General features: G+C 45.5%; 7 protein-coding genes across 7 annotated transcripts; 2 read left to right on the forward strand and 5 right to left on the reverse strand.

The window, feature by feature from the left end:
* Window positions 1-1,953: 1,953 nt before the first annotated feature.
* Window positions 1,954-3,273, reverse strand: H6S33_008350 (uncharacterized protein; the record flags this gene model as incomplete). The annotated part of the gene is made up of 5 exons (XM_044839983.1): window positions 1,954-2,092; window positions 2,151-2,277; window positions 2,350-2,963; window positions 3,021-3,115; window positions 3,205-3,273. The coding sequence occupies 5 exons, from the start codon at window positions 3,271-3,273 to the stop codon at window positions 1,954-1,956; spliced, it is 1,044 nt and encodes a 347-aa protein (XP_044687895.1).
* Window positions 3,274-4,111: 838 nt separating this feature from the next.
* Window positions 4,112-5,320, forward strand: H6S33_008351 (uncharacterized protein; the record flags this gene model as incomplete). Its single annotated transcript, XM_044839984.1, has 3 exons — window positions 4,112-4,163; window positions 4,226-4,799; window positions 4,861-5,320. The coding sequence occupies 3 exons, from the start codon at window positions 4,112-4,114 to the stop codon at window positions 5,318-5,320; spliced, it is 1,086 nt and encodes a 361-aa protein (XP_044687896.1).
* Window positions 5,321-8,521: 3,201 nt separating this feature from the next.
* Window positions 8,522-9,846, forward strand: H6S33_008352 (uncharacterized protein; the record flags this gene model as incomplete). Its single annotated transcript, XM_044839985.1, has 2 exons — window positions 8,522-8,636; window positions 8,705-9,846. The coding sequence occupies 2 exons, from the start codon at window positions 8,522-8,524 to the stop codon at window positions 9,844-9,846; spliced, it is 1,257 nt and encodes a 418-aa protein (XP_044687897.1).
* A 524-nt stretch (window positions 9,847-10,370) lies between these two features.
* H6S33_008353 (uncharacterized protein) lies at window positions 10,371-10,835 on the reverse strand (the record flags this gene model as incomplete). The annotated part of the gene is made up of 1 exon (XM_044839986.1): window positions 10,371-10,835. The coding sequence occupies one exon, from the start codon at window positions 10,833-10,835 to the stop codon at window positions 10,371-10,373; it is 465 nt and encodes a 154-aa protein (XP_044687898.1).
* Window positions 10,836-14,089: 3,254 nt separating this feature from the next.
* Window positions 14,090-15,535, reverse strand: H6S33_008354 (uncharacterized protein; the record flags this gene model as incomplete). Its single annotated transcript, XM_044839987.1, has 2 exons — window positions 14,090-14,314; window positions 14,402-15,535. The coding sequence occupies 2 exons, from the start codon at window positions 15,533-15,535 to the stop codon at window positions 14,090-14,092; spliced, it is 1,359 nt and encodes a 452-aa protein (XP_044687899.1).
* Window positions 15,536-25,125: 9,590 nt separating this feature from the next.
* On the reverse strand, window positions 25,126-25,400 carry H6S33_008355 (uncharacterized protein; the record flags this gene model as incomplete). The annotated part of the gene is made up of 2 exons (XM_044839988.1): window positions 25,126-25,330; window positions 25,390-25,400. 2 exons carry the CDS (start codon window positions 25,398-25,400, stop codon window positions 25,126-25,128), a joined length of 216 nt encoding a protein of 71 aa, XP_044687900.1.
* A 35-nt stretch (window positions 25,401-25,435) lies between these two features.
* Window positions 25,436-26,788, reverse strand: H6S33_008356 (uncharacterized protein; the record flags this gene model as incomplete). The annotated part of the gene is made up of 5 exons (XM_044839989.1): window positions 25,436-25,477; window positions 25,533-25,675; window positions 25,759-26,260; window positions 26,324-26,548; window positions 26,627-26,788. 5 exons carry the CDS (start codon window positions 26,786-26,788, stop codon window positions 25,436-25,438), a joined length of 1,074 nt encoding a protein of 357 aa, XP_044687901.1.
* Between the last annotated feature and the right edge of the window lie 770 nt (window positions 26,789-27,558).

The raw sequence follows: 27,558 nt of genomic DNA on the forward strand, positions 1-27,558 counted from the left end.
GCAGTTTCTTGTTCTTAGTGATGCCGAGTGATGGGTTGTGACTAGAGCGGAGTTAGAGGATCTACGAGAATCCTGACAGTAAAGTTCTTTGTGAGCTTTAGGTTGTTATTCCTAGATGACTGTATATATACATCACCGGCCTGCGTGATAAAACTGCTTGTATATGTACATATTTATATAATTATAATTATGGCTTTGGATACTATTACATAAACTACATTTAGCCAACCTTCGCTACTAGACTATGCGAAATGTTGCAAAGCCCTAATTAAGTATCGATACATCTAGCCCTTAGCTCTGTAGAGCAATTACACGTAATATCTGGGAAGGGCTAAAGGCTTATTACTCCTGGTTTCTCCACTTTGCATCGGGATCACGCGGCTCGAGGGATAAGAAAGCTGATGTCATCCGGATCCCTTGCAGAAAATCACCGGTAGCGAGATTTTTTCGATTGATTGTTCCGCGAGAGTATGGGGAGGTATCATTGATGATTGAAAAAGATCAAGCGAACACTAATTGAGATAGGCCGGTAGCATCAATTATACGGCTACTAATCCCCCAAGGCGAGTGATCACTCATGATTCTCATTATCACAGACAATCATCTAGATTTCGCGATAAACAAAGCCACCGAAAAAATGCACCTCAATGATTATGAGGCGACACCTAACACTTCAACATGTAGATATAACACTGAGACAATTACACACTCTATTCCCGTACGCATATCTGGCTAGCCGCATTATTTACTTTGTTCAACCAGTTACCATTAAATTAAAGGGCGGGCGAACCTACTACGGCAGAAATATATCTTTGAACCGCGGTATTATTATAAAGTGGCACAATACTTGTATTAGAACGAAGATTCGAGATGGCATTTTATGTTGAGGATACGGATTGCATGCCTCTTTCCGTACCATATATATGTCGTGTCGAGCGTATGTGAGCTACTATAGTATACCGTGAGCAATTTCAAGGACCTCAAACGTATCCATAGTCCTTGTCATCCCGTCCCCATGTAACTCATTTGATATACATTCATCTACGTGTAAGTAGTTACTTAGTAGTTGCACAAGAGCCTATGCCTCAAGAGGGTGCTACATGGACACAGAACAAAAAAAGAAGTCAGAAAAAGTTGACTTTATACCTCCCCTCTTAGAAGATAAGCTCAATACTACACCTGCCGACTGTAATTTTTGTGTTCATGAAGGTTCACCCTCTCATGGCGATGTGTCCATCCCTCGTTGAGAGCAACTCTATTATATATTTGTTATAGATAGGATCGGAACGGTTCCCAATAGAGCAGCCCAATTATAATCGCATAGATCTGGGGTAGGAGTCAATATTCCAGTACCAACAATTAAAATTCCTGAGGTCATGAAGTGTCGAATACACCAGGGTATGTGACCCGAAAATTGTAAGTCGGTAAACGATGTATAGAGTGAAACTGTAAGCCGGCAAGAATAATGTAAAGAAAGTATCCCTAGCTTGTCTTTATCAAGATTCTTTATTCTGATCCATAAGATATCATGACGGTACTCCCGACCCGTGAAGATAGGATTCCTTGTCCATTTGAAAATAAAGTTTTGAGGACTAAGCTATACAGGCGCCTCTCTACATAGTCGCGGTACTATGTTTTCGGCTGAGTTCTTAGTTTTGGTTTCCTATATGTGTATGTACCTACGTAAGTACCTGCTACTTAGTTATAGTTAGTCGTCCCAGCGGGAAACACCCAGGCATACATAGATATTTAGAACAACCCGCAACACCAAGTACATGTAGAAGCGCGGGACTTGAATCATATCATCATTGCGACAAGACAACATGCTCCTCAAAAACGGTCGATTGCAACTAGCCAGCAGAAATAAAAACCACAATTCAAGTCCGTCCCAAAAGTCAATGCATTCCAAACCCCATACCCCAACTCAAACCCACAATAAATAAAAACAAGCGCTCAAGTGGTGTAAGTACTCTGTAACCTCTGCACCAAGTAATCACCGCTCAGGATTCCCGGAAACTTCTTATCCTCTTCACTCTGGTATGTCCCTGGGAGTGCCTCAATGTACTGTTCGAAGTTCGGATTACAGAAATATCTAAATATCTCTTTATCAGCATATCATACAATAATAAGGAGATGAGGTAAGGCCTTACGCGCAAGAGTACCGGGCAGGATACTCATCACGATCTGGCGCAATCGGCGGCTCTACGACTTGATGCTCGGTAGACTTGATCTTACAATTCGACCACCTCGCCAGCAGATCACCAGCGTTAATCACAACTGGCGTACGTTGCACACCATATCAGTACACTTCTCCTCCAAAACTTCATTGCATAGATATGAAATACTCACTAGTGCCCGGGATCGGTGTTGCATTCACAAAAGTCCCCTGCGGACTCTTAACCTGCAAGCCGCCTCTATCATCCTGAAACAGCAGCGTGATACTGCCATAATCCGTATGTTTGCCTGCTCTGACCTGGTCCCTATTCTTGACAAATACATCCTTCTTAACGGCCGGATAATGGAGTAGGCGCAGCGTATTATCACCACCAGAGGTGAACTTGTCGAAGAAGCCCATCTCCAGGCCCATACCTAAGCCTATGGCACGCATAACCTCGATATGTAACCCTTTGCACGTCTCGAAGAAGGTCTTCATCGTCTTAGTAAAGACCTTCCCCTCCTCGTCGAGGTGTTCCGGCCAGTGGTTTGGTAGCCCGGGTACATGGTCACGGCCAATCTCAAAAGACTCTTTGAGATCGGGGTTTGCGTTGCGGAGCGCTTGGATGAGCGTGGGGTCGGCGAGCTGTGTTACTTTCTCACGACCGTGAGAAACATACCCACGGTTTGACTCGGGGGTGGTCCAGGCGAGTGTGTTTTTCTGGTCTTTAGGTCGAGCGAAGAAAAGGGCTGATTCGGCGAAGACACGGTCGATCAAGGGCTGCGGGACGCCGTGGTTCTTGATGTAGCTATGAGGGTCAGTTGGCGAGATAGTATTGGTGAGGTAGGCTTCATAGGGGGGTTACATAAAGCCGGCATTTTTGAAGCCGTCGACCATGCCGTTGGCTGCAGCATTTTTGTCTTCATCTGTGCCATTAAGAAAGAGGGAGAAATCGATCAACTAGGTGCTAGTTCAGTATGTGTGATTTTTGCAGTGGCAGTAAGGAACGGGAGTGGTGGGGTCAGGGGGTTTCCAAGCTGGATTCTTACAGGAATGAACAGCTCATCTTTGGAGACAGCTGTCGTGACGGCCTGAGGAGCGTTGACCATGTTTGACATATACGTCTGGTGATAGTCCGTGCTACTAGTAAAGTAAGGCTCAAGGAGAGCACGCGTTTGTAGGTGCTGTAGCTATAGTTGAATACTTTCGATTACAGCAGGGGGTATGTCGACGAGTGCGAAGCTGTAGTTTTAGACGGATATATAATAGAAACGCCTCGTATTATCAAGTACTCTACACACTCATATCACCGCAAACATCGCTCATATCAGCAGATAGGTACATAGGGTTACCTATCACCAATCTGCAGGACCTGCCGAGCCCTACCCCACATTCCGGCCACTACATATCTTATCCAAAACCATCCTGCCCACCTTCCATAAATGCTCCTTATCGCGATAAACAGATGCCAAGAAGGCCGAAATAGGGCATAGTCGCAGTAATATTTATCCGAAGTGGGAATAATGCCGGACCCGTCCGCTGCTGTCGTCGCGTGCCCCCGACCAATTTGGAGGATTGTATTAATATATCTACATGTATGTAGTGTGCGAATACGTCAGGATGAAGAATACTGTATAATGTTGACGGACAGGGAATTTTAGGCCAATGGAAAAGAGCCTAGATGTTTTATTAAGAGGGCCAGTGAAACCTCGGAACTGCTCTCTGGGGACAGGTACATACATGATAGAGTAGTACAGTACATGTGAGTAGATAATGTAAGTACTACATGTATGTCTTAGTTCTCGCATGTATGTACCCAAGCGTAAGTTGAAGGACAGCTCACAGGCTGAAGCCACGCTAATAGATCTTATATAAAGACAGTAGTTGAGTCCTCATAGTCATATACGTCCACTTATATCTTTACCCATCAATTCAAATATTCCCAATACCGCAGCAATGACGATTGTCGATATCCACACTCATGTATACCCCCCTGCCTATATGAAGCGTAAGATTTTCATTTTCCTACCCCATGGTTCCAAAAACAACTAACACGCCGGCGCCCTCCAGTTCTCCGCTCCCGAACTACAGTCCCCTATGTGCGGACATTCCCCCCCTCTACCGAGGAGCGACTCATAATCCTGCCAGGTGAAAATTCGTCCAATAACTCCACAGCTCGAGGCCGCCCTATCGGTCCTGAGTACTATGATTTTAGTTACAAGATTGCCTTCATGGACCAACACAATATTGACATCTCTGTTGTTTCGCTCGCAAACCCTTGGCTCGACTTCTTGCCCCCATCTGAAGCTGCAGCCACAGCGAAGGACATCAATGATGATATGAACACCACCTGCGGATCATACCCTGGCCGATTATATGCCTTTGGAACGCTTCCATTGAGTGGGAGCGTGGAAGAGATCACAGAAGAGATCAGGAGGCTACAAGGGTTGCCATGGATTAGGGGCGTCGTCATGGGTACTTCGGGGCTAGGTAACGGGCTAGATGACGAGAAGTTGAACCCGGTGTATGAAGCGCTACAGGAGACTTGTCAGACAATGTTTCTACATCCTCATTACGGGTTACCTACCGAGGTGTATGGACCAAGGGCGTCCGAGTATGGACATGTTCTTCCCTTGGCGCTAGGGTATACCTACACCCTCCTTTGTGTCTTTTATATCATAAGTACATGTATTGACACTGCGTAGCTTTCCCCTTGAAACGACAATTGCAGTTGCACGCCTCATCCTCTCTGGTGTCTTTGATAGATACCCAAGCCTCACACTGCTCCTCGCTCACTCTGGCGGTACCCTCCCCTTCCTCGCGGGCCGTCTTGAGTCTGTCATTGCACACGACGCGCATCTCAAGACCACAAACACAGCGCCTAAGCGAAGCATTTGGGATGTACTATCCAAGAATATTCTACTAGATGCAGTTGTGTATTCACCGGTTGGGTTGAAGGCTGCAGTAGACGTGGCTGGTGCTGACAGAGTCTTATTTGGGACTGATCATCCCTTCTTCCCACCCCTAGATGGGGAGGAGGAACAGTGGTTAAGCGTAACGACCAATTACAATGCTATTAAGGACGCATTTGGAGAGGAAGGGGTAGCGGACTGTGTCTTGGGGGACAATGCAATTAGGCTTTTAAATTTGGATGCCAAGGTGTAAATGTTAGCATTTATAGGATCGAAGATGGATGACAAAACGAATATATAAGAGGGCCATGTTTTCTTGCTTCTGAGCCATTACTTTCTTCAGGCGACGAGTGATAGCTAGTACACTAATTAATTATACCCCTGAAAATCGAGGCAAAATATTAACCTTGATGATCAGGAGTGGAACGGATTTTCTAGGTTTCTAAGTCAAAAGCTCTAAGTACATAGCTACGTGAACCTACCTTCTGAGGAGAGTAATGGGGTATCCTATGGGTTTCGTATCTTGTATGTCGCTTTTTGTCTATATTTATTGGGGTTCGTGTGAGGTGGTCGTAGTAGTATTTGTTGAGACCTCATGGATAGAGAAACTCTTTCTCCGCTGCTTTAGATCTCTAGGAATGTAGGCTAACGGTTAATAAACGACATCTTCTGGGGGGTAAACGCTCGGAGGCCTCCACTCCAACTTCGACGGATCTTCAGGATCAGTGAATCTTAACCAGGGAAACCATGAGAGGTAAGAAGACTGGTTGTAGTTGCAAAAAAATATGTTTTCTTTGTAGCCTTAGCTGCATGATGTGTTTCGTGTGCTGAGGACACAATCGAATCAGATCTCGGACCAGAGTAGCTGTATCTTGCCTCCGGCAGAGACTAGCAGTGTCAACAAAAGTTGCCTATAGCTAAGAACATTCGAGTTTGATATCCTCATTAATTATAATACCTTTCGTTTTTTCCCCCCCAACTGTTAGGGTGATCTTGATTTATCGCAAAACGTACAGCCACTCTGCAAAAGTGTTCGTGATTTAGTTTTAATGTCAGTGCGCAGTGTGGCGCATCCGTTATTAATGTTGAGATTCAAAACAACGAAAAATAGATAATATAGTTCGTGACTGTATATAAAAGAAAGTAGGTCATTAATCACCTTCAACATTGATTTCGGGCGCCATTGGTCACTAGGAAAGTCTTCTATTGGGGGTTTTGATGGTCCGCCACGGTTACATATGAAGAAATGTCTCACTCCGAAATCGGAATCACGAACACTTTTGCAGAGTGGCTGTACAAACGCGTATATGTACCTTGATTATTTCACTATAGATACATGTAGATAACCCATTTGTACCATCATTTCCACATGTATATGTATATATTCATCATATCTACGAGCTACTTCTTATACCAAGACCTCGCGACTTACATCCTGTCATCGTGTACGAATCCTAGCCCACCTCTGAGAGTGTCCGTTGCCGTTGGTATTTAGGATAAGATATGAGCTTGTATCCGCCCTCTGATTTTCGGTGCTGCACCGGAGGCAGTAAGCTATGTGTGATATGAGTCAGGAACGGGATAAAATATATTATCTAATAAGTATATAGATATACCGATATGCAATGTGTTATTTAAAGGTTTTGATTGGCCAGGTTTGAGGGGTTTTCTTTTTCTCTATCAAATATGTTTGTCAGTAAGTAGATATTCTATCAAATATGTTTGAGTCAGCCAGTAGATATTGGTTCCAACATACCTTGAGTCAACCAAATAGTATATCAGATATGTGCACAGGGCATCTTGGGGTTTCAGTGATCTTAAGCGTTGGTAAACTGATATTGTTTAAGCCATAACAGTTCCTACTCCGGCCAAAGGCCGGAAAATGCTTGTAGATAATAGCGATACAGTTCAGTATATACAGGCCCCACCAAACCACGCTAGTGGAGAGACTAATGCAAGGTTATCCTGCTCATTCTGTCATTACCTCCTGCTTACTAAGCTAAGGAAGAAGAGGGGTGGATCGAAGGTAGGCTTGGGTTACTCGGCAAGACCACAGCTCTAATATTGATGAAGATTTGTAGCCGCGGGTGGTGTTTTTTCTGTATGTTTTGTTATTCCTGGTGGCGGTTTGTCCTGGGAGAAACGATGCCGATGTCGATACGTTCTCGATGAAGGAGAATCTTTCTCCGGCCGTTGCAGTCACCCAACATGTACATGTATGGTACAGCCTTCAGGCCCAGAGTTGACAATAGCATAGGCCTAAAGATCCATATTTGTATGTATACCAAAAACTGGCTTACTTGGACATCAACAGGATAAGAATATTTGTGAGTGATTAACTAGATATCAAAGTCGAAAGGTGTTCGAAATATATCACGGGCAATTTTACAGAGTGCCTATAAATGGACTCACTCGGAGTCATGATTAGCCGCACTGGGCTTGGCCTATCATTTCAATACCCGAGACTGGCCGGGCGGGATTGAGCTAGTCTCAGGGATATCCCATTAATTACCTGGTATGATATTCGAGTGGCTTCTCGGAAAATAGACCAGCTATTGGTGAAGGATAAATATTTCGTGGCAGCAGTCCCCTGTCCGGTCGGTTGACTCGGCCCCACGATCGCGAGTGATATAACATGACTAACACATCAAAAGGGGATGAGATCGAGGACGGATCATAAGAGAAATAAGATCATAGGATCTCGACACCAGCACACAAAATCGTTCTAGGGCGTGTATTCAGTACTGGTCCACAAGAGATAAGCTAGAGACCGAGTTTATTTCGAGCATGCTTTTCCTCCCGTGGTACCCCATCCTTGATAACTCAAATTCCGTGGCATAATATTTTATGTGTGTGAATCGAATCCTTAATAATAAATTCCGTGTCCCTAGACAAAAGACACACAGGAACCATAGTACCCTAAAGAATAGGTTTGCACATTCGGCCTAGCCCATGATCGATCTTCAACGTTTTCCATGCTGCCAAGGAAACATTCAGGTGCCGGTAATTGGTTCTGTCGTTTTTATCCAACAGCCATGCAGTATGCCAGACACATGTTGCCTGATATAATAGGCAAAATCCACAGATTATTAACGCCAAACACCTGCGTCAAGTCCGTATTTGGATAATCTAACAATATTGGGTCGCATTTCAGTAGACTCGTAGGTACCGCAGAGCAATATTACAGCAGCCGGCCAAATACATATCCCTTCCAAAAAAAAGGAATGAAGCACATATGATATTAATTGAGTGCTTCTACGCCCCGCCCCATTCCAATTTCGGACAGCCACACGGTCAAGTATAGCCAATACAGCCAGCCTTCTGTTTCAGGCGCTGTTGTACCACGTTGGTACCTATTAATATTACCAATCACATGGTGGCTCGCTGGACACACCATCAGCTACCATTACGGCCCCCGCCCTCCTTCTTTTCATAAACCGCACAACTCTGCTCAATGACAGGAAGCAGGCCCGCAACATTAACAGATAAAATCCCAGAGCTCAACCCCTGCACGGTCATGGACGGCGACGAGAAACCCACGAGCTCCCAGCGGCGCGAGCAGGTACTAGGTTAGCACACACACATAAACCCATTCAACCCTGGCCCCTCGTTGATACTAAAGGCCACGGGTACTCAGAGAATTGCAGATGGCTCTTCGGGCAAGAGGTGCAGCTGATAACGTTCTACCACACCTTCAACAATGGCGTCTCGAACGCATGTACAGCGCTGATACTGCCGAAGACGTGTTCGCTGCGCGATTCGCATGCTGATTTCAACTCGAAGATCCTGTGGAAGAGGGAGTGCAAGGCGAAGGGGAAGAAGTGGGTGACGAGGGAGGACGCAATCAACGATTTGCTGTGGGAGGTGGAGAGCAAGATTGGCGAGATATTACAGACAGACCGGAAGGGCGAGTTCCAGGTCAATGAGGGCGCCATTCCGAGTGTCTGTTTCCAAGAAGTGGTAGAGCCAGTAAAGGAAAAGCAGCCCGAGATTGTAGCGGAGCTTCCAAAGACCGTCGAGGCGCCTGAGATGGGGGAGAAGAGAGGAAACGACCTGATGGAGATGTATGAGCTGGATGGAAGAAGTATCCGGGGCGGAAATACGGGGCACAAACCAGCAGGAGCGGGCCAAAAGATCTGGCGAATCGTGGGATACACACCGTCGGGCGAGCCATGCATCGAAGAGCACGAACCAGAGAACGGTGGTCCACCAAATACTATGGTTCTTAACCCCTTCAAGGCCCCACATGAGGCACCTGAATTTAGTAGTGCCCATATTGCCGAGGTGGGCCTTGCCCCCCTCGTGGTTAGCCGCGCAGTGATGAGTGATATCGAAGCGGCGACAGCGTACGATGATCGGTTTGCCATTCCGCTCAATGACCATGACGAGCTGAGAAATTTCGACGAGGACGTCAAACATGTCAACCAATTGATTGCCACCACGGTGCGCGAAACCTATGCCAGGCTGTCTGAGATCCAGCATGGAGGCGTTGGCGGAGGAAGTTCGCGACTCGCTAAGCCCTCTGCGGCCTATCAAAGGACATTCCAAGACCAGGAAATCGCAGTGAAGAATCTGTTATTCAGGATAAACAAAAAGAACCAGCGGCTAGTCGCGCTCGCGGCACTACATAGACAGGCTGAAGAGCTCCATGTCAGGGAGAGAATTCGGGCCACTGAGAGCGAGGCAAGAGAAGTTGAGACCAACATGCTTCTTGAGAGGTTGTTTAAGAATAGAGGTGCTGGGGACGCTCGGTCCGTAAGATCAGGGACGGATGGATGAGTGACGGTTTGGTTGGTGACAATGATTTTATGACGGAGTTTTTTTCTTCTTTTTTTTTTGAGTAAATACGTACTTTGCGGAAAGATTATTTTGAGATTTTATATTGGGACTACCTGGCTTCATAAAATTCGGACGAGTGTCGAGCCTCGAGTGATTTTTTATGACTTGTTATCTCTTTCAACGCGGATCGGAACAGATCAAGATTACAGTCATTTTATCAATAAGTACGTAGACCTTCTCCAATACTTAGGTATAAGAAATCACTGAACAGATTAGAATAGTATACCCTATTTACTCTGGGGAACAATTGTTTCTCTGTTCACTTTCTGAAGGCTACGAAGACCATGTTGTTTAAAGCTTTAGAAGTTGACTTTGATATCTAACTTCTCTAACTATTTGACCTTGTGTACAAAAAAGAAGCACGGACCCCACGACTAGAAACCGCATCTCTAGCGTGCAATTGCGCAAACGTAAGGAAAGAGTTCAAAAAAGCAGAAGAAAGATCTCCAACTCCCTAGCTAATCCTAGATCATCCTCCTCACAATCACGAACCCTCTCTTCCTATCCTCCAGCAACGCCGACCCCGCAGTCAACCCATGAGCGGTGCAGTAGGCATTAACATCCATAACGGCCACCCTGATCTCGTTACAGTTGTACTCTATGCCACGCCTCCAGACATTGCGGTCCTTGAGAGGCGGGGGGCACAGCCTGATGTTGGCCGTGCCGACTTTGGTGACCTGCATGCATTGGGTGGCGTCAGAGGCGAGGAAGGGCTTTTTGATAGCGCCAGTGGTGCAGTCTGACCAGAACTTGGTAAGCGCACGGGAAGCGTCTTGGGCGCTGGGCTCGAAGTTGAACTCGGAGACGGTATCTTTGAGGAGGCAGGTGGTGGTTGCCTGGCTGGCGTGCGCGGGGGCAGGAGCGGTGGTGAGGAGAAGGAGCAGGGTGAGGAGGAGGGTGAAGAGGTATGTTTGTTTGTAGTTGCGCATGGTTATAGATGTGACGGTGAGTTGGAGAAAGATTTTTGGTTTTGGTGGTTGGTGGTTGGTGGTTGATGGTTGGTCGGTTTTGATGGTTGTTTTATCTTGGAGGAAGTATCCATGGTGGGGTAAAGATGTAGATATGTAAAAGCTACCGGAATCTATCTTTCTATAGGAAGCTACCCGAGTCCAATAGGACGAGACGGGCAAGTCTAGAATTTTCGCCGCAGATCCGTGACTTGCATTCAATGGCGGCAAATTTCATACTAGGAATTTTTTTTATGAAACACTTGAGACGAAATGCAGCTTCTATTGTCGGTGACTTTCATTTAACTTGACCGGGAATGAGCATGGTTTCATGTTTAAGGATGAAACGGCTTGGTTATGATCCTTTTAAGCCGTCTTGCAGTAAAAAATATTAACCGTCTTTCATGAGAAATAATGCGGTGGATTTTCTAACCAATTGTTTTCCGTTTTTTTAATCTGGGTCAATGGTCCGCCGATTATATCTGTTGTGGCTTTGGGGCCTCCGTATATAGAAATGGGTCAATGTTCATAGCTCAAGAAATGGTCTGAAATGTCAGTAAAAGAAGTAGACACAGGAAAGAGGACGGTTTACCAGTTGACACAAAAAGAAAGGTATTCGAAGCTAGTGTACGCGGCCATGAAACGTATCCTCAATTCTTATTGACACGTTTCATAGATAGCTAGTTACTACGTGGTCACAATCGTACAAGTACTCCCTCAATATTGGTATACGTACATGTATATGTCGATATCACCTATAACTCCTGCCCGTATGAACTATATATATCCCTCTTTAACCCGATGAAGAAACACCACAAAACTCCACCTTCAACATGCGGGAAAGGGCATCCGACTATGGGATCGTTCAAAGTCCAAGTTTTTGTTTTGATTAGGTGGCCATGGGTCAACAAGAATAGCGAAGGCACCCATCTACTCAAAATTGCTGATGTAATAAAAAGTGCCGCGGATAACCTACGAACTGAGAACGCATGTTATGAATCAATGGAACTACCACGAAGTTACAATCCCCCTGGGTTGAATAAACGAGGCGATAAACCCATGGACGGAGGGTTGAAAAGGGTCTATACCGCAAGCTAGACACCTTACGAGTATTCTTTGAACTACCCCAACCAAATCCCATTGACAAGAAAGGGTACGTCTAATTAAATGATCAGGCAACCGTTGCTAATTCTCTCAGTGCCAGTGGGCAAATGGCCGCTGATCCCCTCCACCATATCCACACTGTTATGTTTATGTTTATTATGTTTAAAGACCTCTCTAGTTCACCAATAGCGACAAGCCATTTACACCAAACCATCCTATCGAGATCCTGGCTATAGCGCCGATGGAGAAATAGGCCGAGTGATAAACCATGATCATCGCGTCATACTCGACAGCCACTCCAACAACCTTGCCGGCAGACAACACAGAAATGTGTACGTACCGGTCCTATCAAACTGAGTTACAGGTATCTCAGCGACCCCCTACCTCAACTAACAAAACGACGAGAATCTTTCCGGGCTTTCCTTACTAGTTACGATGTATCGACCGCTCACGAAATATCACTCGGTCGTCACCTAAGCCAAGCCTTCATATCGCGCCTCTCCCGGTACCGCTAGTCCCGTAGATTGCGTATAGAGGTTTCGATGGCATGGAGGTAGTCCTGTTTCCCGAAAGTGTAGCATCCGAGTAGTGCACAGACAGACAGGCACCTGTGCTGTCAACAGACGAGTCGAGAGCAGCGGATAGATAGTCTGGGAACACACAAGACTCACATCGTCAGCGGAATTAAGTTACGCTCATCCGTATGGGCTTGGCATACCATAAAACTACGACACAACAAACCATGTCACCACCAAATAAGGATATCTTATTCTTCCCATCAACGGCACCCATTCTCTCAGAGCAGAGGCCCGGCGTGGAAGCGAGACGGCCATATAGTAGTTCCACGTTGTTTGTGGTCTCTAGCGGATTCTGTTTAGAGTATGTGTAGCCCATGGCAATTAATTGTGTGCTAGAAATCCTAAATCAGGACAAGTAAGTAATTACCACCCGTCGCCTACGCCATACTACCACCATGCGAGAGAAGGCTATACGTATAAATATTCCCCACTATAAATAATACCCCAAACAAACTCACGCAAACAATCATGTCACGGCGTGACAGAGGCCAGGGCTAGGGCTCAACTAGTTAAGCTAGCTCAAACAAGGATTCCTTCCCTCCTATACTTGGAAACGGCGCGCCGCACAACAACGACGGGTTTGAGATATAGAACAGCCCATTAGAGTTTATCTATATTTGTACTCTATATAACTTAAGCTCTCACACTCACATCATGTACCCATTCTATGTACTCTGAGATGAGATGAGATGATGCACGCACACACACAAAGCTTAAAAACCGGGTTGTGACTTGCCTTTTTGACTACCTATCCTGGATCGATAGGACACCGTTGACATGTCATGATCACCGCCGCCGTCGGGTGTTTCTGGATCAATCATGACGTTCCGATATCCCCCCTATCTCTCCACTTTATTTCCCTCCTTTCAATCCGGCCCCTCCCCGCGAACAACAAATCGATTGCACAAGATCACGATGATAGGAGAAGAATGCACAGTTATCGTCAGATGGGTATAACCACTAAGTCTCCTTCCCTCCTCTATTCATTCATTATTAGGTATATTGTACTCCCGTACCCATATAACATAACCACTCCTGAGTCCACTCCAGTCCTAGCTAGAGAGCCCGCCTCCATAGAGAGAGAAAAGAAAAAGAGGAAAAGGAAATTCGTGCATGCGTGTAGAGCGTAAACAAGGTCCATGTACAATAAATCATGACTCTGTAGTTATACATGATATAGAACAGGATGAGAAGGATGAGTATGGTTAGGGTGCACCCTCCCCTCACTCACCCGGGCTCACCCGGAAAAAGAAAAGATATACTTTTGTACAACGAAAAACACCACCAACGGAAAAAAAGAAGAAAACGAGAAAAAACACCTGGTCTATAGTTGAGAAGAAATTGAGGGCGCCCTTGAATAAAAGTAGAGGAAAGAATAAAAAAATAAAACACCCGCAATAAACGCTTCAAAATAAAAATGGAAAAAAAAAATAGAAAGATAATACCAAATAACCCCTCCTCCCCACCCCAAACAAAGGAAAAACGGATATCGAGAGTCGCAGTAGTAGTAGTGAGTATGTGATGATGTGTAGTAGTAGTGAAGTGAGAAAGGGCTCAGCAGCTATGCGCATAATCCGGTGGTAGGAATTCCGATATATCTCCGCACTGGATGCCGGTGTAATGCGGTGGGGCTTCGGGGACGTTCTCGTACATTGGGGGGGTCTCCTCGTCCCATGAGATACCGAGGCCGCCGCGGTCAGAGACGGCGAGGCGGAACTGCATCCGAAGGACACGCGCTGCGCCGGTGGGTGTTATCAGGCGGGTTTGAGTTGTAGGACACTGAATAGCGGGGGAAGATAGTCAGTAAGAGCTGGTTATTTTTCAAGATAAAGATCAATTGATAGATTGGGAGGGAAAAAAACTTACGTGTTCTTCCGCAACGATAAGCTCAATGATCAGATTGTGCGAAACCACGATCCCACACGGCGAGTCGATATCACACGCCGCCTCCGCATGCGCCGGAATCCCCGCCATAAACTGCATCTCAATCTTCCCCCCGGCCGCCTCAAAGTCCGATTTCCAACCCGACTTGAGCTCGCCCGACCCAATTATCCTCGAGTCGTCGTGCAGCAGGCCCTTGCCGTCGCCGCCGAGCTTGTTGCTGTGGGACTTGCACGCCGGCGACACCACGCGGCAGTTCTCGTCGATGCGCCACGAGATCTTGCGCAGCCGCCAGCGGGTCTGCTTCTTCTTTGGCACGACGCCGTCCAGGCGGATCTCGAGCGGGAAGTCGCCGCCGGGGTGGACGACGGGCGGGAGCTTGACGGAGGCGCAGAGGTTGGTGGGGGGGAAGACGCGGATGGAGTGGCGGTCGAGGCCGGGCAGGATGGCGCGCTGGATGGTGATGGGTTGCTTGAATTTGATCTCGTCGCCCTTGACGCTCATGGCCAGGGCGGAGATGCTGTATGTGATCTTGCTGAGGGTGTTGTTATTTGTTGCGGGCAAGTGGCCGGGGACGAGGTAGCTGAAGGGGTAGGTGTGGATACCCTTCTTGAGGACTACGGGCTCGGCGATGAGCGTCCATTTGTGAAGTTCGCTGATGTTGACGGCGCAATCCCGACAATGCGTGCTCACTGGTCGTCGTGTAAGGACTTCGGCCTTAAAGGACATGGTAAAGCTCTCGAATGTTTGCGTCTCCTTGACGTCCAGGTGGACGAGGCCAGACAAGAGCGCACCGGTCGACTCTTTTGGTGTCCCGTAGCAGACGAGGGGCGGTGACTCAATTGTCATTTTTATCTCTGGACTGACCTCAATACTGGCCTTGAGTGTTGATTTTGATGAGCGGAAGGATTCGAGCATGGGGCGGACTCCTTCCATACTAGAGCGGGATCCAGAGAAGCGTCTCTTGGAGTTCCCTTGCTTTGAGGAAAGCGATTCGATGTTTGGTAGGTATATCATTGAGCTTGCTGGTGATGGATCGTCGGGTGGAGGGTGAAGGAGGAGTCGAGGAAATTTATTCCCTTGCGAGGTTTTGCTGGTGAGGTTTCGATATATGGGCATAAAAATGTCGTAAGAAAAACCTCTTTGGCGCTAGCCGTTCCTCAACAACTGAATTAACAACGTGTGCGGGCTGAGGTGGGGCGGGGTGGGACGGCGGACTGCTCGTGGATCAATTGGGCTAGGTAACTTTAGTTGCAATGGCTGAGGTCTTGATCTGGCACTAGTAGCTGTGTGTGGTAAGGTTTGGGTTGGAGTTGAGTAGCTTCTTCTTTAACTGTGGTTGTGGTTGTGGTTGTGGTTGTGGTTGTCGTTGGAGTTGTAGTTGTAGTAGTAACGTTGTAGCTGTAGTGGGGAAGCTAGGAAATAGTAGCCACTGGCAGGGATTGCAATTATTTGGTTGAAGGTTCTGAATTATTTGAGAGATGGATGTGCGGGAAAGCTAGCTGTTTATGAGATCTTCTGTCGTAGCTCTTTTACTTCCAAATCCATCCTCCTCCGAAAAAAACCTAGCCCCAAAACCCACGGTAACTCACAGCTGAACAGCCCAGAACGTGTTGGGTGCACAGCCGTTTGTTAATGGGATGTTGTGGTTGTTCAGCTTAGCAGCTGTGGTTGTGAGAGCTGCAGTTCTAAGCAATTGATATGATTGATTGAATGAGTTCACACAGCTTATGTAGTAAGGTACTGAGTGAGTGTGTGTGTGTATGGGAATGGATGTATGTAGTGGATAGTATGTAGGTAGGTCACCCCAACTTGTATCGTAAGTGTAAAGAAGCGGATTTGGCAAAGTGAAGTAAAGGCAATCTATTGAAGAGGCAGTAATTCGGCGAGGTTACTGCTGGAGCTATATACTGCTCGATTCCTAACAACCAGCCAGCCGAATTAATGTGAGTTGTGAGTGTGAGTGGAGTGATTGAGTGCAGAGGCCCAAAGAGAGAGGTAGGTAGGTGAGTAAGAAGTATGTAGGTAGGTAGGTAGGTGGTCACGATGCAGTTCAGGCGCTCACATGGTGGGACTGGTTGGGTTTTTGCGGCCATGCCATCCATACCTGCAATACTACCATGCGAAGGCGTTATGTTCTTCTTGTCACCGCTAGCACTACCCCGGGTTTCTCATTACGTATAGAATTGCTCTCCCGCAGCGCTAGTACATTTTCTGGCACATCAGGAAAAAATAAAAGTGCTTGCTGATGTGATGAGTGGTGGGGTCTTGCTTTCGGGTCGTTCCAGACGAAGTAGTTCCTCTTCTGGGATCTTCGTAAACACGATGCTGAAAGGCACCTTTACTTCTTGGTCGTCATTTTAGCTCCCGTGTTTCTGTTCCTCCACTCCACCTCCTCCTCCATGGAGATCCACCTACCTACATCCATCCATCCATACATATGCGTTTAGAGTATGGCCTGCGCATGTGCGTTACGCATTCATCGCGTCTACTTGCAACTACCGCACTCCCATTCCAGGGTTGAACTTCGCATATCCTGCATTCATTTTTCGTTTTTTTTGTTTTTGTTTTACGGAGTGAAAGAGAAAAAATAAAAAAAGGACGACTTGAGATGGATCCCAATGCTAAATCGACGGGTAGACAGGAAAAAAAACCCGTTTCAGGTCGACTAGCATGGATATGATCGAAGGAAGGAAGGAGGGAAGGTGGCGGCGTCGTTGGAAAACGCTTCCTTGCCTCCCTCCTACTGTGCAGCGCATTCTTGTCAAAAATATCCTTTACCGAGTCTACCAAGCAGCCCTATGGTGCATGTTGATGCGATCGCTCGCCGCCGCTGCCTGTTTCAGCAACCACCGAGGTCCGCCTAGTCTTACATCACCTACAAATTTTTATATGTCCAAGGGCCCGCCCGCCGTCTGCTGGCGGCTGAAAAAATTATTGAGCGTGGAAATTTTCCACCCAAGCCTCACCACGATCAGCCCTGGTCCATCATCCGCAGTTAGTGTATGTATCCAAGAAGTGGGGATATTGGACTGCCTACTATTCTACCACTAGATTAAAGAGCACTTCCAGTGACAGCAAGTGAAGGAAGTGAAGGAACCTTTAGGTTTATTGGAACTAAGCTCTCGATGTGAATCACAGCTTCAACATGGTTGGCCAAGCCGGCTCTTGGATCCTTTGAACTCCGGCTATGGTAACTATGGCGCAGCACAAGTATATTTCTCCATAGAGAGCTTTCTCCTCCAACTGAACAGAAACGGACCAGAAACCAATTCTGCGCAGCCCACGTGTTTTTACACTTTCTCCATTGTTCAGTCCCGCAGCGAATTGTCTTTGAGCTCCCCCAAAGATGCTGGTATCTTCCCCTAGTAGATCCACCTCGCCAGATTGACGGGAATATGTAACAGCACATCTACCATGCACCATCTCGCACTCGGCTTAAAGCATCCCTACTCCATGTATGTACGAGCTCCGTCCCGACCTTTTTGCTTAATGGAATAGCTGCTGTCATATATGAGTATGAGCGCTCGTGCAAATTATCATTGATCTATTTTTTGCGCCGCCTCACACTTCACTGATCGTTGCCGACCACCGACGCGACCCTAAGCATCTTGCATGTTCGGCCCCAGCCTAATTGTGGTTCGCGCAAAAATAAAAAAATAAAATAAAAATTGGCGTCCGTTATTTGTTTTGCATGAAACAAGCGACAACAGCAAGCAACCTTAGCTCCCACTATCCAGGGATGAGAAATACCTACTAAACCCACGTCACGCGCCGCTGAAAAGTAGAAAGCCCCGTAACTACTGTAGACATGAGGAGCAAAGAAGAGGGAGCTCAAAGATACCCTGCCCAACCAAGTGCGCCTCAAGCAAAAAAATTTCGTTTTGTGCGGTCACTGAAAAGTGTAAACATCAACACCAAAACTGAATCCGCCTGGACTGACTGTTAAGGGATATATCGATATTGTCATCAGTGACATCATTTCAATCTGGTCGTTCACGATGGATGAAGATGATGGATAAACCGGTACATGATCCCCTTTTTTCTTATTTGTTCCCTGCTTCGATGAGTGAAAGCTTTCACCAGAGCAAGCTATGGTGTGAGAGGGTAAGAAAAAAGTAAAGAAAACAGACGTCTAGATCGACGGAAATCGAGAGGGGAAAATAGAAATGGCATTTCTCGCTCCCTGACGATCAGGGCCCCCTGCACACCGCACCTTCTTTCCCCGCCGCAACAGGCAAATTGCGGGGGAAATTTCGCTTTCGTTCCAAGGCTTTTAAAAGCAGGCGTAACCAAGGTGGGTGTGATGGTGGAAGAAGGAGCAGGGTGATCCCGAGACCAAAAGGGACCGAAGGCGTAAGGCGATCCTTTTCATTCAGGTGTTGACCCTTGGCGTGTCAAGAGTTTATTTATTTTCCTATCGCACATCTCCGCGGACAGCATCTAGCATCTCGGAGAAAGGTCGATGTAGAGCTCTCTCTGACTTGCCCTTTCAACAAGTCCATTTGGGGATAACTACGTATGCGCTCAATAACAGTTGGATGCTTTACGTAATACTACAAACCACCTCAGTCCAGTTTGCAAACTTTCTCTAAGGGACGCCTCGTAAAAACAGTACAACAATTAGCGTGGTAAACTCAACCGAGCAAATTATCTGTTCTCCCTGGGGCACGGTGGGTTCGAGGGAGGGGCTAACTTACCAAACCTCTAACACTCACTGCAGCCGATGGTTCCCCGCAAGTCTTTAATATAGAGTGACCGTCGGTGACATCCAGAGTACCTACGTATACTAGTAGCTGTTGGGGAATGGTACAGGTGACGATGGTATCCATTGACAGACAGATATCACGATACTTTGAGATTCGAATCGCCGTTCCAAAACCGAAGTCTCCTGCCTTGCGTGTGTGGGGAAGGAAGAAAATTTCTCTCTCTTCCTATTATCCGTTAAAGGATGTGGAGGACAGCGCGTAGGTACCAGTCCCTGTACTTTTTGCTACATTACGAGGTACCTTTTGTGGTTTTCATCGAGTAATGGTACCTACAAATAACTGCTTACTACCTGGTATGAGAAAAGTCACCTCACTCCGCATCGGAGGTACTTTAGAGGCAGTTTGACCCATCAAGGTGGTGTTGAGTGAGGCGAATTCGGCTCAAATCAAGCGGGCAACCAGTCGGTACCGGCCGTCAACTCATCCAGGCGCCTGGAACAGTTCAGAGAGAACAAATTTCTTTCCCTTTTTTTCTTTCTTCACGAGGTTGAGCTAGAGAGCGAGTGCCGAGCTGTGCATGAGCCAGCCACTCACACCACCAACATCAACTACAACAGCTGACCGCCGCATTGACCAACTTGGAAACACAAGAGCCTTGAGAGGGCGAATTGTGCGAATTCAGTGAATTAAGTCTGCGGCGTCGGGTTCGTGGTGCTTGGTCAATCAATCGAAACTGCTTTTCTTCGGGTACCACTACCTTAAAACGTTTTTTCTATAAAATCGGGCATCAATTGGTTATAACGAAAAGCTCGTGCTAATGATGGAATTTTAGCTAATCTGCCTCACACTTGTTCAGTCACGCGTATCTAGGCTGCCGAAACAGTGAGATGCTTATCCGAGGAGCGCGTGCTTGGCAAACCATTGAACCTCTTCCCCTTGAGCCTTCCCCCATCGTACAACCAACCCCACAAAGCTTCTATTCACAGGAATATTAGCAATTTGTACAATGTAAATCACAGGATCCGGAAAGGGAACGGCTAGGTTACCCAACATATCGAATTTTATGATCAATTGAGTTCAAAAGGGCGCGCGCAAAGCTACAAGTACAATATCTACAACTGCCGTGAGAAGCTGAGTTACGAATATTAACGGGTAGGTGTATGAGAAAAAGCAATTCCTTCCCGTGGGTGCATAGCATGGTGTGCTATCCTTGATCACTCTACATACAACACCTGGGACAAGGACTTACTGGCTTTCATGAGCTATGCCAAGAATACTGATTTGGCCTTGATGGTAGTCGCCCGGGAGAAATGGTGTCTCTCGGAGAACATTCTAGCTCGTTAGCAATAGTCTTTGTGAATTTCTTTTATTTGGCGCTGTAGAGTAATGGCAACGAGCATGAATCGTCCACGTGGGAGCTTGATCGGCTGTAATTGAGATTAGAACCTGGTCTGCTCTACAGTTCATCTGGATTGAGCGAGATACCTACAACTCAAAGGAGCATAGACTAGCTTTCCTTTTGTCAATTACATATTCCCCCCTTGTTTGGACGATCGCGCCGATAGATTCACAGTTGAATACTTGGAGACACCAGCATGCCCCTGAAGAGGGTATAAAGGATAAAAGTGATACACAGAGCGAGAGGATGAAAGTGGTAGAGTAAGAGGAATATTCTTTGTACCCTCTATAACTACAACGTATGCGTACACTTGTTCCTACTCAGTCACGCTCTTGGCAGTTGTCGAATCACCCTAATGGCAATTCCTGCCACGTTTGTAGCTAGGCAATCGTGTGCAGAGGAGATTTGATGAACGATGAGGTTGGTAGTCCATCTACCATCATTGTTTGTGAATAACTGGTGTTAGGTTTCACTCACACTTGGCACGATTGTGTCCGGCGTTCTGAAAACTCTAATATCAAGACACAAAAACCGGCTACAACAACCGGCTACTTACAACAGCCAGCTACCTACAACAACCACCATCATTCCAAAGTATCAACAGAGTCTCACATCATAATCCGAATATCTCAACTTTCCAAAGCACGATCCACAGTTAATCTGGGCTCAGAACTCCACTCGAACGCCCAGATAGGGCGGTATAAATGTGGATTCAAGGCGAGGCAAGGCAACTTAGTTCCCCGCCGTTCAAGTCCTGAAATCCTGACAGTAAGCAGAATAACTTAGCCAGATGTTTAACTGAAATCAATTGGCACAGACGCTCAATTCGACACACCAATCAATACATTAGCCGCCACATCCCTCATGAAATTGTGCCTGGGATGGGGTTAAAATAGAGTTTATGCAAGCTGTTGAGTAACTCGTTGATCGGAACAAGGGTGTGCTGTCAAAGTAGCATATCTCCGCTTACAACCAATTTACACACCGCACGACCTTATATCGCTACCTTTCTTGAACGCTTACGAGCACACAACAGCGAACAACTTTGAATAGGATCCACAGAGGTGATGGGTGTCGGGCTGTGTCGGGTCGGATCGCTCAGGATGTCATACATATATTATCATCCTTACCGCGCCGCTGGAGAAGTCAGTGTAACCTGAGTACTGGCTACATGGATACAAAGCTCCCAACAGGGTAGATACAGCCAATAATGGCCTATGATAGCTTTGTGTAGTTTCCCGCCTTATACCTCAGGGTTCTACTCAATTGCATACATATATCTGTGCATTCGAGTGGCACGGGCTGTCATGATAGGGCCTGCATAGCGGCGATTTGCGCTTATTTGTTGCAATTACAAGCACAATGCAATAGCCATTACTGTATAAGGACACCCCCGGTGTGACCGTGAGACGACGTGCGTTATTTTCACCGAGATTGATAATTGAATACTAACTTCAGTAATTAGCTTCTGCCATGGCACGTATCGAACTCTCGTCAGATGTTGCATAGAAATAATATTTGTTCCGGGCCGTTTTTATTTGCAGGGGTGGTGTTTGCTGGCCCTAGAGCGTCATCTTCCATATTCGTCCTACTTATCGCATTGGTTTATAGTTTAGGTCTTTCAGGCTAGGGTGTGTTTCAAATCACAATCTTCATTAGGAGGAACGGAATTGTGGAGTAATAATTGTCTTGAAATCTACTAATATTATGATATTGATAGATATATCTGTCACGCCTATATAAAACTCCCACGTGCATCAAAGGTGACCATTTATTCTACCAGCCGATCAGGTCAAATTTGACCGTTTAATCATTTCTCTAACTAAACCCTCAACTGGAGAAGATCTAGAAACCGAGAGCCATTTTTGGTACGACAGGATGGGTCTTGTATCGCATAATTGCTTTCAATAGATCTATAGGCCTACTAGGCTTATCCCATCGATACTTTATATATACCAGCTATGACGTTAACCTTCTGCGCTGGGTAGCCAACTCTCAATAGCGAGGGTCGGAATTTGTATGCGTTATAACAACCGTACACTTTTAATAAACTTCACTCATTCAAAAGACACGGAAGAGTTCTTGGTTAAGGTACATCTTTTTGCTAGTTTAATGTCTATACTGGGGTTGGGCCAAGGCAAACGGTTTTTGTAAAGCAAACTCAAGTGTTTACCGCTTGGCCGTTCAAATTCTGATGTTTTACTGTAGTTTTGGCTAAGGTTCTGTTCGAAGCTAGGTTGATACTAGTTGGGTGTGTATACCTGAACTAGTTTTCAGTAATGGTGGTTAACTGGACGAATTGAAAGACATAGACTAGGTATCAACAGGCTACACTAGCAGTTTTCACCTCACGATTGTGAATTTCTGCCACTCCTAAGGCCTTGTTTAGCATCTCTCTTCACCATACCAACACCCCTGCCCCAAGAGGTCACTAAATAAACTATAATTACTCGTTTAATCTATACAAGATTTAGCTAGAATCTCGTGATCAACACAGATTATTGATAGCAAAGGATTTCTTAAGAACAAACGGGCCCAAGCGAAACATAAAAAAACCTCTTATTCCCAAGCAAGAAGGTTTGAGAAGTAGCACAAACTTTATTCTAAATCGCGATGCAGACTTAAATAAAGTCTTCCGTGCCTACATGTATATAGTTTAGGTTAGTAAACACGTGCCCGCATATTCTATTAGTGTCAATAAAAACACCGCTCAAACATCAAAAAGATTGCATAGATACTATATAATACGGAATTCTCATCGATTTAATTTTTAGGTGCCGAAATATCTTAGAAATTATAATACACCATGTCTAGGACGATAATTGTCATCATAGGTAATCACTCGGAGATAAATTGCATCCAGAAATTTTTTTTTTTTGTTTAATTCATTAATCCAGAATTTGGTCTCATTGATCTTCATTCAAGACTTCAACGGAGGCTAGAAATTACATTTATATTCTTCATAATCCTGGTATTACAAGTATCATTCCTAGGATCCTAGGCCTATGACTCGCCCCGGTCTGGACTTGTGTCAACATCACACATCGGTTTTATATATATATATATATACGTGCATAGCCTCAAGTTTTGTTTGAGTGTTGATGATGCATATCACGAATTTTAGATTGGAGAAGTTGATTCTACGTTTGGTCAGTGAAAAGAAGAGAAATAGAGAGACTGGCGAGAGGGTAGAACCAAATTCTTGCTCTGACGATCATTGATATTGCAGATCTGGAGCTGTCTTGGCAGTCGAGTGATATATTATGATTTCGAATATGTTTACATACTGAAGCTTTTGGTCGTTGAATATGTTAATTATAGGTTTCGGGAAATGTCAAAATAATAGAACCTGTCCAACACAAGCTTCGATAGATTCGTTATTCAAATAGCGGATGAATGATAGCCGTCTTAGTGCTGCCAAGCCCTGCGTCCCCCAACATCTCTAGCGCGCGTTCCTGACTGATATGTACTGCCATAATGGACAAACTCAGAAATACATGTAGCCTAGCGATTATTTTCAAAACTAGGCCGTTAATAATGTCTTCGCACACTATCTTGCACGCCTGTCCGCATTGATAGCCGGTGCACCGGTGCACCGGCCGCGGTGTACCGTTCGGCGTTGGGCCGCCTGACCGTGGCGGTCTCCTGGTTGCACTATTATCGCTGTCTATCAAATTGCAAAGAGCGTCCCGAAGAATTCAAGCGTGATATGATCCTGTAGGCTCAGCAACGAGGAAGCCTTCATACTAGCACCTTATTCTGTGTTCAGTTTGTAATAATTGAATCATTAGTGCGTGTTCATCGCCTGCGCAATGTGATGCGAGAAGGCGTTCATGTCGATAGTTCAGGGAATATAGACGTACCTGGGATATTCATTCATGATTAACAGGCGTCATATACTTTCTAACATTAGTCTATATCGATATACCAAATATTTCCTAGTGCGATATAACCACATCGATCATAGTCCACGTCCTAGAAATACTGATATTGCCTTTTCAGAAAAGTTAGATTGGGATTTTCTACTCAAGTGCTGGACCCGGATATATATGTAATCATATATATATAATCAACAGTAAATACATAGCTCTGAACTCGTATTTGAGAGCCTCCCCGGCGGTCTGACAGATATCTCCGTCGGCTGTGAGGATGGGCAGGTGAAACTTTTGTCTTACAGATAGTGGTCTTACACCTGTGTCTCAACTCGCTTTGGTGGGTGGGTACGTGTGCCAATTTGAGTGGCAATAAGCCCTTGTAGGAAGAGCCTCATGCTCAAGTAACGACCCACAACTATACTTCAAGCTAAAAGTCGATTTTGGCCAATGAGAATTCAAGATACAAGTTGACACACCTACCCACTAAAATGAGTCAATTGAGCCATAACTGGCCCCTAGCTTTCTATTATCCCCTAATTAAACTATCCTTTTTGTGGGCCAAAAGTGTGGATTTGCTATCAAATTTCTTCAATTATTGAATCTGAATTAATATTCTCTATTTTAAATGAAAATAAAATAAAATGAAAATATGAAAGTTATATGATTAGAGATCACAAGTCCTCACACTAAATATATTTTACCCCTTTATATTTGCTTGAAAGAAGCTCAGACAGTCATCATTATATAATAGAACAAGACCCTTGGCCTCCTTGTCCAATTCTTTTGTCTTTTCACGACTTTCGCTCCCATTGCCCTTGGAGCAAAATGTTTTTCTGTGATTGTAGTTGCAGTTTTCTTGCCGCATGAAGTCACCTCGCGTGGTTTTCTTGACCATTGCATAGTTTTTGAAGATCTCTCTTGATTCCATCTGCTGGAACTGTTAGCTCCCGGGATACATGCATGATTCGAGTGTTTGATATCATAACTTACCTGAATGTCATTGGGAATATGTGCGATTGGTAAGGCAATTCGTCCTCTAGATCTTGTGATCCAGAATACAAAGCCTCTGCACACGATCCTAGCCATCGTTCAGCGCTGAAAAAGCCACACGGGGCTATATGTATATTTCCCACATCCGGAGGTCGTCTCGTTGTGTTGAGAACTCCAGTCAGCCAGGCCGTACTCTGGAATCCTTCCTCTTGGGCATTGTATTCGTATGGATATGTAAATTTGTTGGGGTAGCCAGCGCCGGGCTCAGCCGTCCAATTGCCAGAATCTGATGGATGATTCGTTAATCTCTAGGGTTTCTCACACCGGAATAACTATAGGCAGGATTGGATATGTAGACGCGAGACTAACCTTTAAATTTTGGTTTGTTGGCCATAGGCTCGGGAGCGTTTGGTAAGGATCTTTCTGAAAGTGGACTGATCTGGTCAGATTCATCGATATCAATTTTTAGCCATGACGCTTCTAATGCTTGCTTCGCGGTCAATCTTTTCTCCGGGCAAGGGTTCATCAAGCTTTTAATAAAATCTCTTGCAGCCGAGCTCGCGCCCCACTTTTGCAGTTTTTCTGTCGGAAACTGTGCGTTATTCCCCCGAGCGTAATTGATCAGTTTTCGATTGTCTGGAAACGGGACTTCATTCGTAAACATAAAGTGCAGTAAAGACCCAAGTGACCAGATATCTGCAGAGCTTGTGTACCCAGAGGTCTCGGCATCAGAAAAGCCTAGGACCTCAGGGGCCATGTAACCCCATGTTCCCACTACCGTTCGTAGCTGGGTGCTATCCGAGGCTTGCTTCGTAACGCCAAAATCGGCGACTTTTACTTTAATTGGTGATATCGAGGCCACCAAGATATTCTATTCAAATATTAATTACTTCTACATGAGTAGAAAAGTATCCTGCCGAGAGAAATGTGTTACCTGGGGTTTCAAGTCACGATGACAAAAGTTTTTACTGTGCATAATTTTTAAGGCAGTGAGTAGCTGCCTTGTAATCGATTTTATTTCGTTCTCAGAGATGCTGCCTTGACGGTTCTTAACGACGCCCATTAGGTCGCCATGCTCGATGTATTCCATCGCTAAGTAGATGTTATTTTGGTCCTCATAGCATCCGGATTCGAACAGCTCTACAAAGGAGTCGGGGTACTATATGGCGTATGCATTAGCATAAAGTTGTGCATCAGTAGATACAATGTCGAAATCAATGATCCATTACAGCCTTACCCCTTTCAGTTCTGTCAAGGCATGTCGCTCTCGTTGGTTGAGGGTAGTATTTGCTCTGGAAATTTGTTTCACAGCCCGAACCGCCCCTTGCTCTCCCTTCTCCAGCCATACTACTCCATATGAACCTTCGCCGAGGACTTTTACTTTGACCCATTTCTCCATTTTCGAAGTTCTAGGAGTCTCTATAGTAGTTGTGTGTCCGGGGTTATTCCCAGGATCATAATTAGGGCAGGTATTGTAAAGGTTGGCGTTAGGCTTGTGTAGATGGGGATGTCGGTTTAATGGGTCTCGATCTGACATGTGAATTCTACTAGACAACGCTAATGTCAATGGTATGATCGTAAAGGATTTGATTCTTACAATTACATGTAGTGAGATGCTCACTTATATATTGTCAAATTCTTAGAAGAATTTATACTGAGACAGCTCAGTCAGCGTTGCGCGTTGTGGCATGAGGCAGCGCCCTAGCTCGTGCGCAATATATACGAACCCTTGTACATCATATGTATGTGAAATAGTACTGAATCAAACTACATGACTACATGGTATACTTATGTGAGAACAATTTATAATTAATGCCCAACTCGCTGATCGAGAATGAAACTATGGTACCGTTATATACGGCGAACACGTCGTCATAGTTAATTAAAAGGGACTTGTACGTTGTTGTTCTTAATTAACTCACTGATTGCGTTCAGGTTAATTAAAAGACTGCATGCTTGCATGCACTAGGAAACAAGAAGAAAGGGATTGAAATTCGAAAACCGATACCTGACTAATATAGCTACAGAGGGTTATCTTTATGTGGGTCCCAGTATGAAATCATTCACCGTACTATGTACGCATAGAATCCTCATAATTCAGCTTTTTGGACACTTAATTCTGGGTATACAGTAGGGGCCGTTAATTAATAGCACTATAGTGGGAAAGAA

The sequence above is a fragment of the Morchella sextelata genome (genome assembly GCF_020137385.1).
Source record: "Morchella sextelata strain SCLS chromosome Unknown scls_26, whole genome shotgun sequence".
NCBI lineage: Eukaryota > Fungi > Ascomycota > Pezizomycetes > Pezizales > Morchellaceae > Morchella > Morchella sextelata.